Source organism: Saccopteryx bilineata, chromosome 1 (assembly GCF_036850765.1).
Source record: "Saccopteryx bilineata isolate mSacBil1 chromosome 1, mSacBil1_pri_phased_curated, whole genome shotgun sequence".
NCBI classification, from domain to species: Eukaryota; Metazoa; Chordata; class Mammalia; order Chiroptera; family Emballonuridae; genus Saccopteryx; species Saccopteryx bilineata.
In genome coordinates this window covers 302,170,468-302,189,739 of record NC_089490.1, presented here as the reverse complement: position 1 = coordinate 302,189,739, position 19,272 = coordinate 302,170,468, and the positions used below count along the sequence as shown (strand labels likewise).

At 41.4% G+C, this 19,272-nt stretch overlaps 1 protein-coding gene across 2 annotated transcripts; it reads right to left on the bottom strand.

The window, feature by feature from the left end:
- Positions 1 to 7,419: 7,419 nt before the first annotated feature.
- REXO2 (RNA exonuclease 2) lies at positions 7,420 to 18,313 on the bottom strand. Of its 2 annotated transcripts, XM_066245140.1 has the most exons (7): positions 18,107 to 18,311; positions 17,038 to 17,121; positions 13,786 to 13,863; positions 12,891 to 13,002; positions 11,126 to 11,234; positions 9,698 to 9,751; positions 7,423 to 7,864 (listed from the first exon to the last, which is right to left on the bottom strand). In XM_066245140.1, exons 1-7 carry the CDS (start codon positions 18,251 to 18,253, stop codon positions 7,735 to 7,737), a joined length of 714 nt encoding a protein of 237 aa, XP_066101237.1. In that variant the 5' UTR covers positions 18,254 to 18,311; the 3' UTR covers positions 7,423 to 7,734. The 2 variants fall into 2 exon arrangements, with proteins under 2 accessions (XP_066101245.1, XP_066101237.1); XM_066245148.1 differs by lacking the exon at positions 13,786 to 13,863 and having other exon boundaries at positions 7,420 to 7,864; positions 18,107 to 18,313.
- Positions 18,314 to 19,272: the final 959 nt, after the last annotated feature.

Genomic DNA, 19,272 nt, shown 5'->3' with positions numbered 1-19,272 from the left:
TTTGTCTCTGTTAAAAAAAAAAATAGAAAATGAGATTTATATCATAATACAATATATATATCAATTTAACACATACCACATATACATTAAGAATACAAAAGGTAGAATAGAGGAACATATATTCAATAAAACAGGAACTGGGTTGGGAACAGAATCGAAATGGGGACTGTAATATAAAAAAGCAGGCTTTTGCATTGATCCATAATAAAATGTCATGAATTCATTCAATTCATTAAATGTGGAAACCAAAAAAGTAAAAATATTTTATAAAATCTGAAAAAAATAAAATGAACCTCATAAGCCTTTAAGTATAAATACGCTGAGCTTTTTAAAATTCTATTCCTGCCTGACCTGTGGTGGCACAGTGGATCAAGCGTCGACCTGGAAATGCTGAGGTCGCCGGTTCGAAACCCTGGGCTTGCCTGGTCAAGGCACATATGGAAGTTGATGCTTCCAGCTCCTCCCCACCTTCTCTCTCTCTCTCTCCCTCTCTGTCTTTCTCACTCTCTTCTCTAAAAATGAATAAAATTTAAAAAAAAATTCTATTACTGTTGGCCTTGACGTAGCAATTTTGGTAGCAATGCAGTACCACAAAAAGCAAACAAAAGAACAATTAAAATTTAAATTTAAAAACTTAAGTGGCCAGCCACTGAAATACAGAGTGATGTGCTCCTCTGAATTACTCATGACAGCTATTTCCTCATTGGGCTCTAGGTTGTATCCAAAACATTATCACTTTATAACAAATGAAGGTCCACGTAATAAAACTTGTTTCACATTGTGATTCCTGATTGATTCATCATGTAATACTCATTTCACTTTATGAAAATGCGAATTCCAGCCTTCTGGAGTTATCATTTTCCTAAAGATCTAATAGGGAGAAAAGAAAGAAAAACTTCTTTTTTTACTATAGGACATTCAAGTCCCGCCTGAACAGGGATTCCTGCGAGGGCCTTATGTGTCTTGGTTGTCCTGTCACCTTTCATTGATGACTACTGTTCTACAGCTGGTCTGTTTCCTCATCTAAAATGCAATGCAAAAAATGAGCACATGATCAGATTTTTCACAAAACTAAATGTAATAAACCTGTCCTGTATTCTGAAATTATGTCCCTTTATATTTTAAAATGTCTTTTCTTGAATGACATTGTATCATTACAATGATAGATGGTCATTTTTTTTTAACATTCTTACTTGGCAAAATAGAAGTTGGCAACATCTATGGAGTTTCCAAATAATCTAAACATTTTACTATTTATAAAACCCAAAGCTACTTAAAACAAATACTGATAGTCTGAGGAGAAACCAAGGCTTTCTGGTGAGAGCTGGCCCTGGGGGATGGAATGCCAATCTCCACATTTCTGGAAGCTTAGATTTTACATAAATAGTTCAAACAGAATAGGAGCAACTGTGCTCCTATTCCCTTCTAGGGATGAGTAGGACCTTTCTTCATAGTGTCTCTAACATCTGTCCTACTTCTTAGTTTTTCTAAAATTGCTTTCTGCTAGTTGTTAAAGATAAACAGAAAATGATTGGGCTATCATATCAGCCTATTTCACAAAAGACTCTAAAAGATAAAATAAAGAGACAGAGGGCTATAATGAGGCACTCTAGAACCCCTAGAATGGTACAGAATATGTAAAAACATTTTTTTTTTCTGAAGCTGGAAACGGGGAGAGACAGTCAGACAGACTCCCGCATGTGCCCGACAGGGATCCACCCGGCACGCCCACTAGGGGGCGACGCTCTGCCCACCAGGTGGCGATGCTCTGCCCCTCCGGGGCGTCGCTCTGTTGCGACCAGAGCCACTCTAGTGCCTGGGGCAGAGGCCAAGGAGCCATCCCCAGCGCCCGGGCCATCTTTGCTCCAATGGAGCCTCGCTGCAGGAGGGGAAGAGAGAGACAGAGAGGAAGGAGAGGGGGAGGAGTGGAGAAGCAAATGGGCACTTCTCCTGTGTGCCCTGGCCAGGAATCGAACCCGGGACCTCTGCACGCCAGGCTGACGCTCCACCACTGAGCCAACCGGCCAGGGCCTAAGAACATTTTTTTTAATAAAAATAAATAAATAAAACAAGTGAACGATTTGAACAAAGAGAAAACCACCAAGATGAGTATCCAGTCTCCAGTTCAACAATGAATTCTATTGCTCAGTGTAAGTTGTGAGCTGGTGAGGTAGAATGCAGAAGGGAAAAGTTCTTTCACAGGAACAAAATAGAACTGGTTTCCAAGGCAGTATTCTACATGAGCCTGTTAATCTATATTATCCCACAAGTAGCCCTAACTCGGAATTCAAAAACATCTCTGCCTCAGCTCATGTGGCTAAATTTGAGAACAAAGAGGTTATTAACAAGGTTAATATGCTCCCAAAGCATATTAATTTCCTCTGTAAACAAAACCAGGAATTTCTTATATCACTTTGACACTGACATAGCAGAAAGGACTGCCCTAAACTGTCCACTTCCTGTTATTACAAATTGGGAACCAAAGGGAAGTTCCTCCTCTCAGGACACAGTGAGGGTCCCAGAGTTCAGCTGCCCAAGCCGAGTTCCCATTACACACTGGGCCTACAACTGGGTCATTCTGAAAATGTGTCATGGCAGGTCATGTATATTTTTTTGTGGCAAAATATACATTGCACTGACCAATGTTTTTCAATCACTGGTCCACGGACCAGGTCCACCAGAAATTTCAAGCTGGTCTGCAAAAGAGCCACCTATGTATGAAGATTGTAGACCCAATGATCTTAGTTGAATTCAGTTACGCTCAGGATGACTTCTGCCTTGGTGGTGCCCGACATAATTCTATTTCCAATGGTCCCCACATGTAAAAGGCTGAAAATTGGCATAGAAGGTATCATTTTTGCGATTTTTAAGTGTACAGTTCAGTAGCAGCAAGTACATTCACACTGCTGCGCAATCCAAATTATGCCATTTATTCTGCAGGCTGTTCATGGTATGTTTTCATTTGCACAAGAACATATTTTTGCTCCCCACTTCCCAACTTTCCCGGTCTAGAACTTATTCCTAATGAGAGACTTCTGCTTTTGTACCATAGAATATTAGTGGCATTATCACCCAGGTGTAAAATAAATTGATTAAAATATCCTGTTGACCAAGTCAAGTCTCAGGTCCTATGCATTTAACTTGACAGGTCAATTATGAAAGCAACTACAGTGTGTCCCTAAAGTTATGGTGCACTTTTGACTGGTCACAGGAAAGCAACAAAAGACGATAGAAATGTGAAATCTACACCAAATAAAAGGAAAACTCTCCCAGTTCCATACCTATTCAGTGCAGTTCGATGTGGGCTCACGCACAGATTTTTTAGGGCTCCTTAGGTAGCTATCCCATATAGCCTCTACAGACTCATCACTGACTGATGGCCTACCAGAACAGGGTTTCTCCACCAAACTGCCGGTTTTCTTCAACTGCTTATCCCACCGAGTAATGTTATTCCTATGTGGTGGCACTTCATTATAAACGCGCCGATATTCACGTTGCACTTTGGTCACAGATTCGAATTTAACGAGTCACAGAACACACTGAACTTTCCTCTGTACCGTCCACATCTTGACTGGCATGGCCGTGGGCTGCTCCGCTGTATACACGGTGTTACGTCATCATCTGCTCATGCGCACATGCTGCCACATCATCCTACAGAAACTGGGAGGGTTTTCCTTTTATTTGGTACAGATTTCACATTTCTATCTTTTGTTGCTTTCCTGTGACTGGTCAAAAGTGCACCATGACTTTACGGACACACTGTATTATAGCTGCCAGCAGTCTAGTACAATAAAGACTTCTAATTCCATCTGTTAAACATGTTAACTTTATTGATATATTTCATACACAGAAATATATCTAAAGTGTACAAATTCATTTTATATAAATGTATATACACTGTGAAAAAATTCACCATAAGCCAAATAACTTAGCCATCACTTCTGTAGTTACTCTTATGCGTGTATGTGTAGGTTATGACTGATCTTCATAGAAAATTCTATTCAATAAAAAATATTCAACTAGGAAGGGATTCTTCATTTACATTACCAGTATGGCTATCATTTGGTCAGGAGATACCAAAGGATGAAGAAAAAGGGTTTATAAAAAAAAAGAAAAGCCTGACCAGGTGGTTGCGCAGTGGATAGAGCATCGAACTGGGATGCAGAGGACCCAGGTTTGAGACCCCGAGGTCGCCAGCTTGAGCGCGGGCTCATCTGGTTTGAGCAAAATCCCACCAACTTGAACCCCAGGTAGCTGGGTCCAACAAGGCGTTACTCAGTCTGCTGAAGGCCCGCAGTCAAGGCACATATGAGAAAGCCATCAATGAACAACTAAGGTGTTGCAACACGCAATGAAAAACTAATGATTGATGCTTCTCATCTCTCTCTGTTCCTGTCTGTCTGTCCCTGTCTATCCCTCTCTGACTCACTCTCTGTAAAAAAAATAAAAAATAAATAAGACAAAATTAAAACCTTTCATCAAATAACTAAAATCAATTAATTTTCACAATAGAAACACAATATCAATAGCCAGATAGTTTTATTCAGATTAATCTGCTACAGATTGCAATTTGGTCATGGATTCAAATTTAGCAAGCCACAGAACACACTGAACTTTCCTCTGTACCATCCACATCTCGACTGGCATAGCCGTGGGCTGCTCCGCTGTATACACAGTGTTACGTCATCATCCGCGCCATTATCCTACTATTTTCTACTGTCCTTGCTGCTTATTAATTTTTCAAGATCTTGGGGCACTGGAGTGTACCTAGGACTTACATGCACCATTACAAGGCAATCAATATGCCAAACTTTTTTTAATGACAAAACTGAACTTGAACATTACAAGCTATTCTTTAGTTTCTCAGGCTTACACATATTGGAAGACCAGTTCTGCCAAAGGAAACTATCAATTTCTCCATGAATTTGGATATTTGGTTTGGTAAAAGAAAAAACACAGGTGTCTCAGGTTCCATTCCTATCTCCTATGGCTACGCAGCTGAAAAGAGGGGTGTCCTTCTTGCCCACACCCACAGTACAACGGCTGGATAATCATGGGCTTCAAGGACAACTGAGACTCTCATCCCAGTAGGTGGATTCACCTCATAAGTTAATGCAGGGGACGTACATATACCTGGATGGTCCTAAGCTCGCACGATACTCATAGCACAGACAGAAGGGACCACCAGATGAAAAGCACCTAGGAGCCCTGGAGTGGCAAGCCCCACTAAACAAACACACTGATCATGTTTAAGGCTGGAGTTACATTTAAACTAATTTGCATTGCAGCTCATTTCACAGAAATTACTTCATAGCTTCAAGAATCCCCTGTGAAATCATTGTTACCAGCACTAAGAATTTCTATTTCTTGTTTGTACGCAGACTAATAAATAATGAACTAATCACTGAACCACATACAGTGGTTCATACAGACTTGGCATCAGAGCAGATCTGCTTATCTCACAGGCTGCCAGTGATTTTACTAAAAATGAACACACGAAGAGGGGCGGAAGAGGATAAAGGGGGGATAGTGATGAAAGGAGTCTTAATTTGTGGGGGGTGAGCACACAATACAGTATACAGATGATGTATTATAGAATTGTACACTCAAAACCTATATAATCTTATTAGCCAATGTCACCACAATAAATTCAATAAAAAATTTAAAAAAAGTAAAAAATAACATGCTTCATTAGGGTAACAAAGAATTGTTAAGTAATGAAGACACGGAACAAAACATTAAATCAGTAAGCTGGCCATTCCTGTGACAGATTTAAAATAACACCAGGAGTTAAAATTCTTAAGAAAACAGAATGGCAAGGCTCAGCTGCCCAGTGAACAAATAGGCCAGCTGTGTGGGCGCACCCCACAGCACTGAAGGCCCCATCTGCTTCCTACGAACCTCTTTCGCAAGCCCAGTGTTTTCATCTCTTCTTGCATTAGAATTTTTAACATTCCTGACAGACGACTAAGGACAGAGACTATCTTGCCAAATTTGAGTAAGAAGCACTAAGCCAATCAAGGCCACACTATGAGTGAAGTTTATAACAGCCTCAGCATCATAGTCACAGGCATTAGGTGAACACTGACTTACGATCTCAACCCCAGCCAACACAGCTCACCCGTCATGTGCCCTTCCCAGAGGTCCTCGACTATGTCAGCCCATTATCCATGTGTATCAGCTGTCATGACGGTGCTTACCGTACCAAGCAGAGCTCAGAACTATACTACCACATGAGTAGAATTTAATTTACTTCTAACAATTCTCCGGGTGAAGTACCATCATTCCCATTGTACAGATAAGAAAAAACTGAGGCTTATAAAAGTGAACTTGCCAAAGTGACTCAGTATGCCATGGAGCTCAGATGTGAACCCAGAGCTTAACTAAGAACCTGTTTTATTACCCAATCCTGTCTTCCAAGACACTGGCTTTGGTACAGGTGCTAAAACCCACGCCATTTCAAATGGTCAGAAAAGTCAGGAGACATATGTTTTCATCAATTCACACATAGTATACTTGTGAATTTGGGCCTTAAGTTACACATTTGACAAAAAGTTACACTGAAGTCTTCTCTCCACTCATAAGGCTGCTATATAAGTAAAACAACTTAGTAAATGAAATTACGCAAAAATTCTACCTGCAGTCTAGTGATTCCTGTACCTGTAATTTACACATCAGGGTCACACTGCGATGTTCACACACTGGCCATGCTCGAGGCAGGAGTGTAATCTGGGATAACTACAGAAGCCCTTCAGTCCAGTGGTTCTCTGGGAAAGACGGGTCACCTGTGGGCTTTTCCCAATTCTGATTTCTTTCCCCCATCTCCCAGTTCTGATTTCCTAAAGAGGCATCAGTCAGAATAAAAAGTTTTCTACAGACACGATTATAATGTACCCTCTGCCTGAGGGATTGCCTTAGCGCTGTGCTCTAACATGAACTTAGGAGTTCAGATACTCAAGCAAAAATCCTTTCTCAAAACTTCCTGACCACCAGACCTAGGGCAACCACCTATTTATGCTCTGTAAGCCTGGCTCAGTGACAGCCTTGCACACACCCTCAGCATTCAGTTATCAACTCCAGTTATCACCTGCACAATCCCTTCACATGGCTTACTTGGATTTCCCAAATGTAGTGAAGAGTAGCTATTCCAAGCCTCCATTAATTTGGGGAACTATAACAATGAACCCAAATTTGCTTCTCTGAATCCATCTCAAATTATTCTGTTCTTGATATTCTATTCTTGACTTAGAAAGCATCACAGAATAGGTTCCCTTCCTGTATCACATAAGAAACTTTATCCATTCCTAATGGTATCATGAGAATTAAAAACATTAGCTGTATCAGTTAAAAAACAAACAAACAAAACAAAACAGGAAAAGCCATCATTTTGCAAGGATGAAACTACTAAAGAACAGATGGCACAAAAAGGTTTGCATTTCAATAGAACTAGCTTTATTATTAAAAAAAAAAAAAAAAGAAATCATCTAAAAGCAAATGCAGATTTGTACCAAAGGAAGGGACCTGGTCCTCACAAAGGAACCACTGTGTCATAAGTGAAACCAGCATGTCATGAGAAAAATATTTGGGTGCTGTCTGCTTGAGTATCCGGAGATGCAAATCAATGGAGAGCAGGTGTTCCAGCTAGCCGTTCCTGTGAGCAGCAGCCGCTCGCTGCCTCAGCCACCACAGAGCGCCAGCCAGCAACAGCGGCGTGAGGGTGGCGTGAGGGTGCCATCAACTCACGGTCTTCTCACTTTCCCCATTTTCCATAATTTTCCTCTTCTTCTCATCGGATTTTTTCTTGAAGATGTTATTTCGGTAAAACTGAAGTTCTTTGATGCTTTCACTGATGTCATCAAGCGCCCTGCAAGCAAACACACAGAGGTGAGCTGACATGCCCACAGCAGGGGACGGTGTCCCTTTACAGAGCAGACTTCTCATAACTGACTGCAGAACCACAGGTCCTGATTTAAGCGCTACCATCTGACATCAAGAGCTGGAACATTTCAGTAGAGTGAACCCACGTATTTAAGTGCTTTTTAAAAAACTGATTAAAAAAAAAAAGAAAATGTTCTACGTAACAAAGTTCTCAAAACAGTTTCATAAGATAGTGAGGTTTCTCACAGAAAAAAAGGAATTCCAGAGTCAAGTAAGTTTAGGAAAACCTAGATTAAACATTTCCTTTTTGCTTTGCACATTAAAGTGGATTGTGAATTGCCAAGAGGAGGTTACAGAATCTACACAGTATTTCAAACCTGAATCAGCCACACATCTATGGAAAAATTAACAGCTCGTGGCACAAAATCCTGGAAACACTGCACAGTATCAATGACATCCCTGCACAACATATACTGTCACACTGGAACAGAGCTTGTAACTCCATCCTCACAAATAAACATACATTTTCAGAAGACACCTAAGCATAAAAGGCTCCACCTCCTGTACTGTAATCAGTGGCAGCCTCCCTCTAACAGGTTTTCTTCTCCAACATGCTGTTTCTCATCCATTGTAGTCTGAGAGACCAGGTAACCAAAGTTATCAGAGCAGTGCAAAAGTAAATCAATGCGCCTGAGTGACGGGCCAAGGGCCTCTTTCTTCTACAGAATGAGCTGCACAAACTTCAGGGTGAGAGTTCTACAACAGTTATCTCTGTAGTTATGGCAACAACTTTGCTTTCCTCCCAGGTCCTGGATGTGTGATGGAGAGCTGAAACCATCAAAACTTCAGCCTCTGGCTAAATTCAAGGCTTTACACATCCTATCCATAATACTGAAGTCCCAAACAGATCTGAAAATCCAAAATACTTTTTTTATGATCAATAATATGGTAGAACCTGACCAATCTTGATGTGAAGCTCAGTACGGCTGTTAATAATGCCATTCTGTGACTGTGTGTATATTTTACCATAGAAATATCAATGTTTTCGATTATGGGGTGCTTCCTCAGACCTTGTTAGGTATTACATAATAATCTCCCTGAGAGTGCACCATTACCTTTGGGAAACCTGAAAAAAATTCTGAAATCCAAAATACATCAAGCCCCAATTATTTCAGATAAGATAGTCTACCCATGTACTACTAGGCTGTAGTCCATGCAAGCGCAATTTTAAAAACCTAAGAATGCCAGGCTCTTCAGAGCAGGGACCTGGTCTTTCTGTGTTTGCCAAAAACTGTTCTGGTACAGGGCAGAAGCACAGTAAATGAAGGAACCAAACGCTGCCCCAAGAAGCCAGCAGCTGAACCCCCATCAAATTTTACGTTCCTCCTGAAAGACAACAAAAATCAAAAAGTAAAAAGAGGACACTAAATACAGAGATCTTTAAATCTCTTCTGCATTTGTTCCTTAAGTTGCAAACATAAAAGAAACAATCTGAGGAACCAAAAAGTGTCCACGATAAACTGTACATATGACTGCACACTGTTCTAATTTTAAAGGCTATGAGTTTCTATTTTTGCTGGGAAGAAAATTAATACTGCTCATTACTGGAAAAAGTAGTTTCACAATCCTACAAACTAAGTTATCTAAAAATTCTTGGAATGCTCAAAAAAATCCTGACCAGAATTCCCGACAGTCTTAGTAAAAGAAAGTTTATCTTTACGCTTCCCGTCCTCCTGCCCCCTACCAAGGAAACAGAATGGAGAAGATGCATTACTTTCAGTCCCAGCCAGGAATCTGGCATGGAAGGACCCAAACTTACCTGTGAGAAGCAGCCTTCTTTGGTGCAAATTCATAATCTTCTGGATACCAGCGTCTATACACAGCAAAAATGGAACTCTCAAAGGCAAGTGTCTCAAATACACTGAATAACTTTTTTAAGCAACTTACTAACTGAAAAAGGCATTTGGGTCACGATTATTAGGCTGCCTTCTTGCCTGGGCATCTATCTTCCGCCCTCTCCTCTCGTGGTGCTATATGTTCCCTGGATGAGCTCATCAAAGCACAAGATCCCTAAATCTGTTGCCTCTGGCCAGCCCTCTCCTCAGCTGCTGTCTTAGGGAGATGCAACTGACTGCTGAAGGAACTCCTAAATGTCCACTGACACTTCTAATTCAACTACTGTACATAGAACCATACTCATCCCCCTCAACACCTCCCTTCCCCCATCTACCAAATCTACTCTTTCTTTCAGTTTCCTCTTTATCTTTGAACAGTTCCATCATCCAAGTGCCCAAACTAGGAACACGAGAATCTCTTTATATCTCTTCCTTTGCTTCATTCCCTCATTCAAGCTATCAATGCCAGGCAAATGACTTTCTCAAATATTTTACCCCACACCCTCTTACCACCCAACTGCCAGTTCCCTGGCTCAATCTTCTCTCCAAATACAACAGTCTCCTCTCTTATCTCCCTACCTCTTTCCCTGCCACCTTCTAATCAGCATGACCTAAACATATCACCCATTCCTCTATTTTCCCAAAGGAACCCCGTCCTTTACAAGACAGAACTTCAGCCTCCTTAGCACAGCACACGAGCCCTTCATACTTGGGCCCCATCTCCCATGTTCTCCAACCACATGCTCTGCACTCTAGCATTAACAAACTACGTGTTAACACCCAGAATGTGTCTGTCCTTCCTGCTTCCTCATCTCTGTATACCTCTCCCCATTCTCTAGAATGCACTCTCCCCACTTAAATACTGGGAATGCTTCCACTCCTCTTTAAATCTCAAACGCTATTATTAGCACGTCGTTTCGCATCCCCATACCCAGCAGCCAGGTGCTCCTTCCCTTGTGCCTTCAGTATTCTGTATGCATATTTCCATCACAGACATCAGCAACAGTGTGTGTTTAGGCTGTGTTTGTTACACACCTGTCAAACCATTACATTCTAGGCTACCTAACGGCTTTTCATTTGTATGATCCCAGCACATAGGATAATATGTGCCACAGGATGGGTGTTCAATACATCTTCTGGACTGATGAAATGTATATGGAAGACTTTGACATTGTTTCCAATACTAACCGGTCCAGAATAAATTAAGGTCCTGTCCAAGCGACTATGGAATGAGGAAGTTATACGTCCACTTTGCACCCCCAGTTCTAGAGCTCTACTCAATTACTTTCCACAAACTTTCAATTAAACCACACCAAATGAGACAATTAATGATTTCTAAATACAGCCTTTACCTGCACAGCTCCTTAACAGTGCTCACGTCAATTATTCTATAATGAAGATGTTTCATGAACTGGGGCATGTATTTGTCAAGAAACTTCTTATCTGCATGAACTGAATTTCCTGGAAAGACACAAAATATACCACATCTGTGTATTTCCAGTAATATACAACAGGTTATAAAAATTCATAAACTCTATTTGAAATGGAGATAACTTTTTTTTAATTCAAACAAAGTCCTAAAAGCATCTCCAATTTGAGTGTGTCTGATTAGACTACAAGTGCAGATTCTGAGTCGTCTAGCTCACAAATAAATTTGTAAATTATCTCTCTTGGGACAAAAGGATAAATCTATCATTCCACATACCTAACATAATGTTACTTTTTATATTAACCAGATGTGCAAATTTTCTGCCAATGTCACAAAATCTACACCACTAACACTAAGAATTAACTTTTAATGAGTCACGTTAAGTTGATAAACCTTTATTTCCATTCCAATTTTAATAAATGATATCCACGTTCAGGTTTCTGTATAGTAACTTATATTAAAAACACTAAATTTTAAATGAGAACTGTAAATAGACACCAGCTACATTGGCAAGGGGAAAATTTTATACAATATATGCTCTAGTACTTAAGGTCAAAACTTTTTCATAAATGTCTAAGGAAATTAGTCACTATATCAATTTACACATATACAAATACATCTCCATAGAACATGAACTTCCCTGACAAGGTAGTGCTTTCTAAAACCTAGAAGAACTTGCTTGATTTCATTAAAAAGTCAATGTCACAAGGAAAACAAAAACAACACAGGTGGACATTTTAGAGTAAGAGAATAAAGAGATATATTAACCAAATCAAATGCATAAGCCTTGATTAAATCCTCATTTTAAAACAATCAGATATTTTAGATGTGTATTAGGTATAAGTTGATGTTACTGAATTTTTTTTTTTTTTGGATTTTTCTGAAATTAGAAGCAGGGAGGCAGTCACACAGACTCCTGCAGCGTCCAACCAGGATCCACCCGGCATCCCACCAGGGGACGATGCTCAGCCCATCTAGGGCATTGCTCTGTTGTGGCTGCAGCCATTCTAGCGCCTGAGGCAGAGACCATGGAGCTGTCCTCAGTGCCCAGGCCAACTTTGCTCCAAAGGAGCCTTGACTGCAGGGGAGGAAAAGAGAGACAGAGAGGAAGGAGAGGGGGAAGGGTAGAGAGGCAGATAGGCGCCGTGTGCCCTGACTGGGAATCGAATCCGGGACTTCCACATGCTGGGCCAACATTCTACCACTGAGCCAACCGACCCAGACTTATTTTTAATTAACTTAAATGTGATAATGATATTGTGGTTGCATAGGACAATGTCCTCACTTTTTGAAAATGATGAAATATTTAGAAATAAAGCATCACGGTGCCTGCGATCTACTTTTAAATGTCCAACAGAAAATAGATAAAACAAGTATAGAACAAGATTAACAATTACTAAATCCAACTTTTCTGTACATCTGAAAATTCTTCATAATAAAAATACGAGAAAAAATTTTACTGAGTTAGTCCGAGCACCTCAGACTTAATGTCAAGTTGTTCAGGGCATTTATTTCTCTGATATTCTTGTATAAATTATACAAGGGCATTAAAACACAAAAGTAAGATGTATAATCCAAATCAGGCTAAGTGGAAGACATGATGCGCTCAGCAGATCTTTCTGTAATGGCAGACTTGAACCTCGGCAATGGCAGGCTATCTACAAGGTACACACAGGATTGGCTTTTACCTGCAAGTGGGCAGAGCCCCGGAGGAGTCTGCTGTCGAACAAAGGACAGAAATTCATACTCTGCCTGCTGCAGTGTCATCGTACTCTCCTTCACTGCTTTGGTCAGACCAGACTGCAAGAGAGAATGCCCGGCCCCCACCAGAAACACATGAAGTCAGTTTTCAAAGACATCAGAAATGAAACTTCACTTCTAAAATCAGCAAAAATAACCATAAATGGACCATTTATAGAACCCAAGTTCAAACCGAAACTGCCATCTTTGCCTAGACCAGCGGTTCTCAACCTGTGGGTCGTGACCCCAGCGGGGGTCAAACGACCAAAACACAGGGGTCGCCTAAAGCCATCGGAAAATACCTGCAAGTGGGCAGAGCCCCGACGACTTTTCCGAGGGCTTTAGGCGACCCCTGTATTTTGGTCGTTCGACCCCCGCCGGGGTCGCGACCCACAGGTTGAGAACCGCTGGCCTAGACTGTTTTCTTAAGAATCCAAGTCAGATAAGCTATGTTCCCGACTGTTAAGAGCATTTCCACACACTTGAAAGAGGTAGTACCCAAAGTCCAAGGGTGTAATCTCTGGGGAGAATCAACTATGAGCAGGAGAGCGCATTCCCCCTTCTCTGAAAGCTGATGTCTAACCTTATCCAGACTGATTTGAGTGATATTTGACAATCTACAATGCAGTCTCAACAGACTGAATGTAGGAAAGAAAAAAGAGGACATTCAGGAGGTGATCTCGAGAGGTCCCAAAGACAAAAAATAAACAAAAAAGAAGTTTCTCCAAGGCTGGCCAAGCAATCGTCCTCTAACCCTTTTTAAAATACCATCCAACCTTGGTACAGGATTCTGATGTTGTTACTAGTCCCCAGAGCAGGAATCCTGTTATTTGGCAATGTTACCTTCCCGTGATGCTCCTTACACCAATCTGACATGCTGTCCAGTAACTCATCTGGCTGTTTTATAATCAGGTTAGGACCCTGTGGATGGGAAAAGCCATTAGTCATCCAGGAATCAACAGGGGTCACTCTGGTTTTCTGAGGTGAAGTTTAAGCTACTTTAAGAATTAAATAGAGAAAGTAAGAGATAAGGGTACTTTTTTAACTCTATAAGTGGTCCTCATTCATGCTAGCACTGCTTATCTTAACAAAAAGGAATAAATGAGCACATGCGTGTGCACTTACACACACACAAACTGAAAACGGAAATGCTTATTAACAGAAGAAACAGACATCAAAGGTCAACAAACTGTAGCCCAGTCTGTTGCTTTTCCTATATTATTGCCAGCAGGCTAAGAATAACTTTCACATTTGTAAAGATTTGTTTGTAACAAAGACATGTGACAAAGGTACATGGCACTCTAAGCCTAAAATACTTAACAGTTGGGTCTTTTTTAGAAGAGCTTGCCAACCCCGGATTATGAGCTCATTTTGAAGCATCTGTATTGCCAAGTGAAGAAAGTAAACTGCAGAATATATACACTCGTATGATTTCACTTACATTTGTTTTTTAAAAAAAAAAACAACCAGAACACATACATTTATACATGCATACAAAATACTAAGAAAATACAACATAAACTCTGGGGAGTATCATGGGGCAGAAGAACAGGGTAAAAAAAACTAAAAGCTTATTATATATACATTTTGGATAAAGTTATACTATTTAATTTTAACCATATTTTCATATTAAAAAAATCAAAAAAGATAATTGGAGACAACTGAAAAATAAAAATGTCCTTCAACTGCTCGGCCACACTGAATAGAATATTCAACGGTAGAGCTCTGGGAAGGAGTCCCAGCAGGGACAGAAGCCCGCTATGTGGCACCGAAGCAGGTGGCCATTTCTCCTTCTGTATGATGGAGATAAACAGAACCCCTGCCTTCAAAGGGGTGTTACCGTGACAAAAAAAATTATAGATATGAAAGTTCTTTGACCTCCCTAGAAAAAAAGTACTATAAAATCCAAGGTGTTGTTACTATTAAGGTAACAATAATTTGCCATCACTGAAAGGAATGGCTAAAATTTTACTAAAATATGTGTGACATCCTACAACAGGAGTTTTAACCAAAAAAAGAAGACTGGCAATGGCAATCTCTGTGAAGCAGCAAAAAATCTGCTCCAGTAACATATTTAAAAAAACACACACAAAAAAAAAACCTCACATGGTAAAAAAACAGTTCTAGCAAGCTAAAATGGAAAAAGTTAACTACTATCAATCTAAAGCTATACAACTTATTATAGATCCTAGCAAGTCACCCACAGAAAAATTTTCAGAGCAAAATGTTCGTTCTTCTACCAGCGTAAAACATTTTCCCTCAGACTCATGCACAAAAATAAAACTTATTTTTCCACAGAACTGACACTTAAGTGCCAAACAGCCCCTAAGCTTTTTTTTTTTTTAACAACCTTATCCTCATCTGACTGAGTCTATTTACAAATGTCGCACTCATCTGCAGCTGGTGAATAGAGACCCAAATTTCCTCCAGCGGACATATCAACTAACTGGTCCATTAAACTGTCAGTATTCCAAATATATCAACAATCTAAGGGAAAAACTCTTCTTCAGCCAAGGCCACGTAGGGCTGGTAAAATACAGACACGTCTTTTCACTATTCATCTCTAGAAAATTCCAAATGACAGGACAAAACAACCACACCTAAAATGCAGGGCTTTATTTATTTATATAAATTAATTTATTCATTTTAAATGGTTTTTAAAAAGCTAGCTGTTACTGATGAGAAATACAAAGCCTAATAATGATCCCCCTCCAGCTGGAGATAGGAGGGACTCCAGGGTGTGTATCTGGTACTCCAAGAAAGGAGTGATTCATCTGTAAATGCCATCTCCCCTCTTTTACCTTTCCAAGAAAATACGTCTTAACTATAGACTTATGAAATTTATCCAGTGCCAGTAACACATCAATCCTCTGCTCCAGGAACTTATTTTAGCAAGACTGTGTTTCCCACAGACATACCTACTGTGTTCCTTATCTAGTTCCTCACTGCCTCTGGATACTGCTGACAACAGGGAACACAGATTCAAAGCCAGGGCATACCCGGTCTACCTATCCAATGCCGTCACACTTATTAAATGTTTCATGAGTGGCCGAAAAGAAACAGGTGTGTTTTATTTGTTTCAGTTAATGTTTCAGTCAAAAGCAGCATGTTAAACCTTTCAGCACACCCAGTATTTCAACAAGGGTAAATACTTCATAATTCTGCATCAACATATTTTCTAACATCTTCATACAGATCTAGAAGAATCTTATTCTAGCTGAAAAGGCAAAACCTGGATATATGTTGGCAAGTTAAGGTTATGATAAAAAGATATCAACTTCAACATGAGTCACTCATCTTTTTTTTTTTTTTTTACAGAGACAGTGAGTCAGAGGGATAGACAGGGACAGACAGGAAGAGAGAGAAGCATCAATCATCAGTTTTTCGTTGGACACCTTAGTTGTTCATTCATTGCTTTCTCATATGTGCCTTGACCGCGGGCCTTCAGTAGACCGAGTAACCCCTTGCTCGAGCCTTGGGTCCAAGCTGGTGAGCTTTGCTCAAACCAGATGAGCCCGCACTCAAGCTGGCAACCTCGGGGTCTAGAACCTGGGTCCTCCGCATCCCAGTCCAACGCTCTATCCACTGCGACACCGCCTAGTCAGGCTTGAGTCACTCATCTTGATAGGACTATATAGTAGTTGGTTAGGGGCACGTCACTCAGACTGCCTGGGTTAAACTCCTGGCTCCTACAACAACTAGTCAGACAGCCTTGGGCAAATTACCCAACATCTCTGTGCCAGTTTGTCTTCCTCAATAAAATGAGTAGAGGACTCATTTTACTCATTACCTACCTTGTAGTCATTGTTAGGATTCAGAGTGGATATGTGTGAAGCACTTATAGCTGTGCCTGGCACACAGCAAGCACTTAGTAAATGATAGCATTGATGTTTCTGTAATTCTTGGCATGGTTTATTGTAAAAGAAGTGGGCTCTGAGATGAATTACTTTGGTTCTAGTACCAATAATACCATGCATGACCTAGCATATTACTTTGTACCTTAACCTTATTTTTAACTAAAGGGACAGGGAAAAACAATCTTTAAACTTCCAACACACTCTAAACAGTATGGGTGTATTACAGGGCATTGCCTACTTCAGCCAAAATGTTGAGATCAGAGTCGGTTATCAGACAGGCCATCTCAATAATCTGGTCCTTCTCGATGTCCAATCCTGTCATCTGTAATAAAAAATAAATATATAACACACACATCTTTCAGACCTATTTTACTCGTTTAACACAAAATCCCTTGAGCAGATTCAATTCACACCCCACAGCCAAGGCAAAAGAAATAATAATGTCCTGTGAGCAAGCCCTCCCCACACTACACGTGAGTCATTTATTCAATTAACGTTTACCAAAATCCTGCTGTATGCCAGGCATCCCGGTTATACTAGAGGGCAGATGCAAAATAAGCCAAACTGAGTGTTGATAAACAGCATTCAGTTTTGGAAGACTTAGATAACTAACCCCGCTCCACTTCTGCAAAGCACACAAAGTTTTCCTACTGATTACACCACTTGATCTTCATCTCAATCAAATGCAGAAAAGTCCTGTCATTATCCTTGTTTCATCTATGAGAAAACTAAGGCTTCAAGGGAGAGGGGAGTCCTTGGCATGAGCACGGAAAACCCTTAAAGGGAACAAAGCTGGAATCTGATCTCAACTCAGATCTTCACTTAACAGCACGGCCTTGAAAAGAGCTGAATGCTCTTTCAGGGCCTATTTCCTCGTTTGCGGAATAAAAAGGGTAAGGCTGAGTCATGTTCGGGGTCCGAGCTGGCTCCAATGACCCAGGTGCTGCAAGGCCCGGGACGTGGGGTCTGGAAGAGCCGCTGTCTCCGTCCCTGCCCCCACCCCGGGGACCCGAAGTTCAAAGTTACCAGAGCGTGAGGAAGGTCCCCATTCAGGCTGAGCTGGGGCACAGGGGTGGACAGCGGCCATATGGATGGCTCCTCCCTTCCAAAAAGAGACCCTAGAACCCAGCACGGCTCCCAACACCCGCAGGACTCCTGCCCCGCCGCGCCCCGCACCGCCCACACCCGGGAGGCACTTACCTGCCACGTCTGAGACCCACACAGCCGCCGCTCTCCCCAGACACGCTCAGCTACCCGGTCCCACGCGCGAAATTCCCTCCACCACCCCCACCACCGACCTCACTCACCTCCAGGTCCACCCAGACCATCCGCTGGGCCATACTTTCCCCTGCCGCCATGGCCGCGCCACCTTCACGGACTCCCCGCGCCCCGAACCGCCAGCGACTCCCACGCACACCTCGCAACAGCCTGGAACGCAAGGAGCCGCCTAGCATCACCCGGCACGAGCGGCCACAGCCCCGGCCGCTGAGCCGGCGCCGGCGCAGGCGCGGTAGTCGCTATACGTCGCAAACCCGCAGGGAGGCGTAGGAGCGAAGACCATAAGTCCCAGCATGCAGTGCCCCAACTCTCCCTTAGCAGCCCAGCTTAAATGCCGAATGGGATGATGGGACTTAGAGTCCCTCCTGTTACCGCGGCCAATGCCCCACCCCCGCCACGTGTTTTCGGATGTTATTGGACGCGCTTGTTTTTCAGAAGTTAAGTTTATTCGTTTCAAAGAGTCATTTCCTGAGTTTGGATTAGTTGTAAACCGCCTAGTTGTTAACTTGCTAAAGAATTTCCTTGCTTTGTTGGGTTGAAAAAGACCTGGTTCTCTATTTTGAGTTTGTTTATTTTTCCAAATATATCTATCTACTTTTTTGCTTCCACCCTTACTCTCCAACCTAGACCCTCTTTTTATTCACCTGCCCCATCACTCCACACATGGGTATTTTCCTCATGAGAAAAATGGTACGTTTTAGGTGTTCAAGTTTCTTTCTTTTACTGGCCAAGTGCTATTTCTTAGGGAGGGATGTTAGCAGTGGTAATGACTCCTCCACCCTTACAAATTCTCAAAGTCAAATCTAGTCCTTGGATAGCGAATCCAGGCGACAATTTAAATTAAAATTAACTAAAAACAGCTCTGTCCTGTATAATCTGCTTTGGTTTTAATGAAACTATCTTTAATCCATCATTTCCACCAATGGGACCTTTCAAGTGTCTTTAAATCTTGGCTATTCACTGGTAAATTTTTGTGCAGAGTGGAACTTTGCCACAAGCATTGGTTTCAGCCTGGAACTACATAAGTTTTCTGAAGGTCGTATTGCCAGTAATTACAGAGCTTGTGATCCGTGGCATGCATGGTCGTTCGTACCTGGTGAACTGGTTTTGTGAGGGAAAAACTTGGTTGTCTAATTAGACTGGAAGAAGACCACGGTGTTCCGGATTTCACCTTCAACTCCTTTGTTTTACCCAA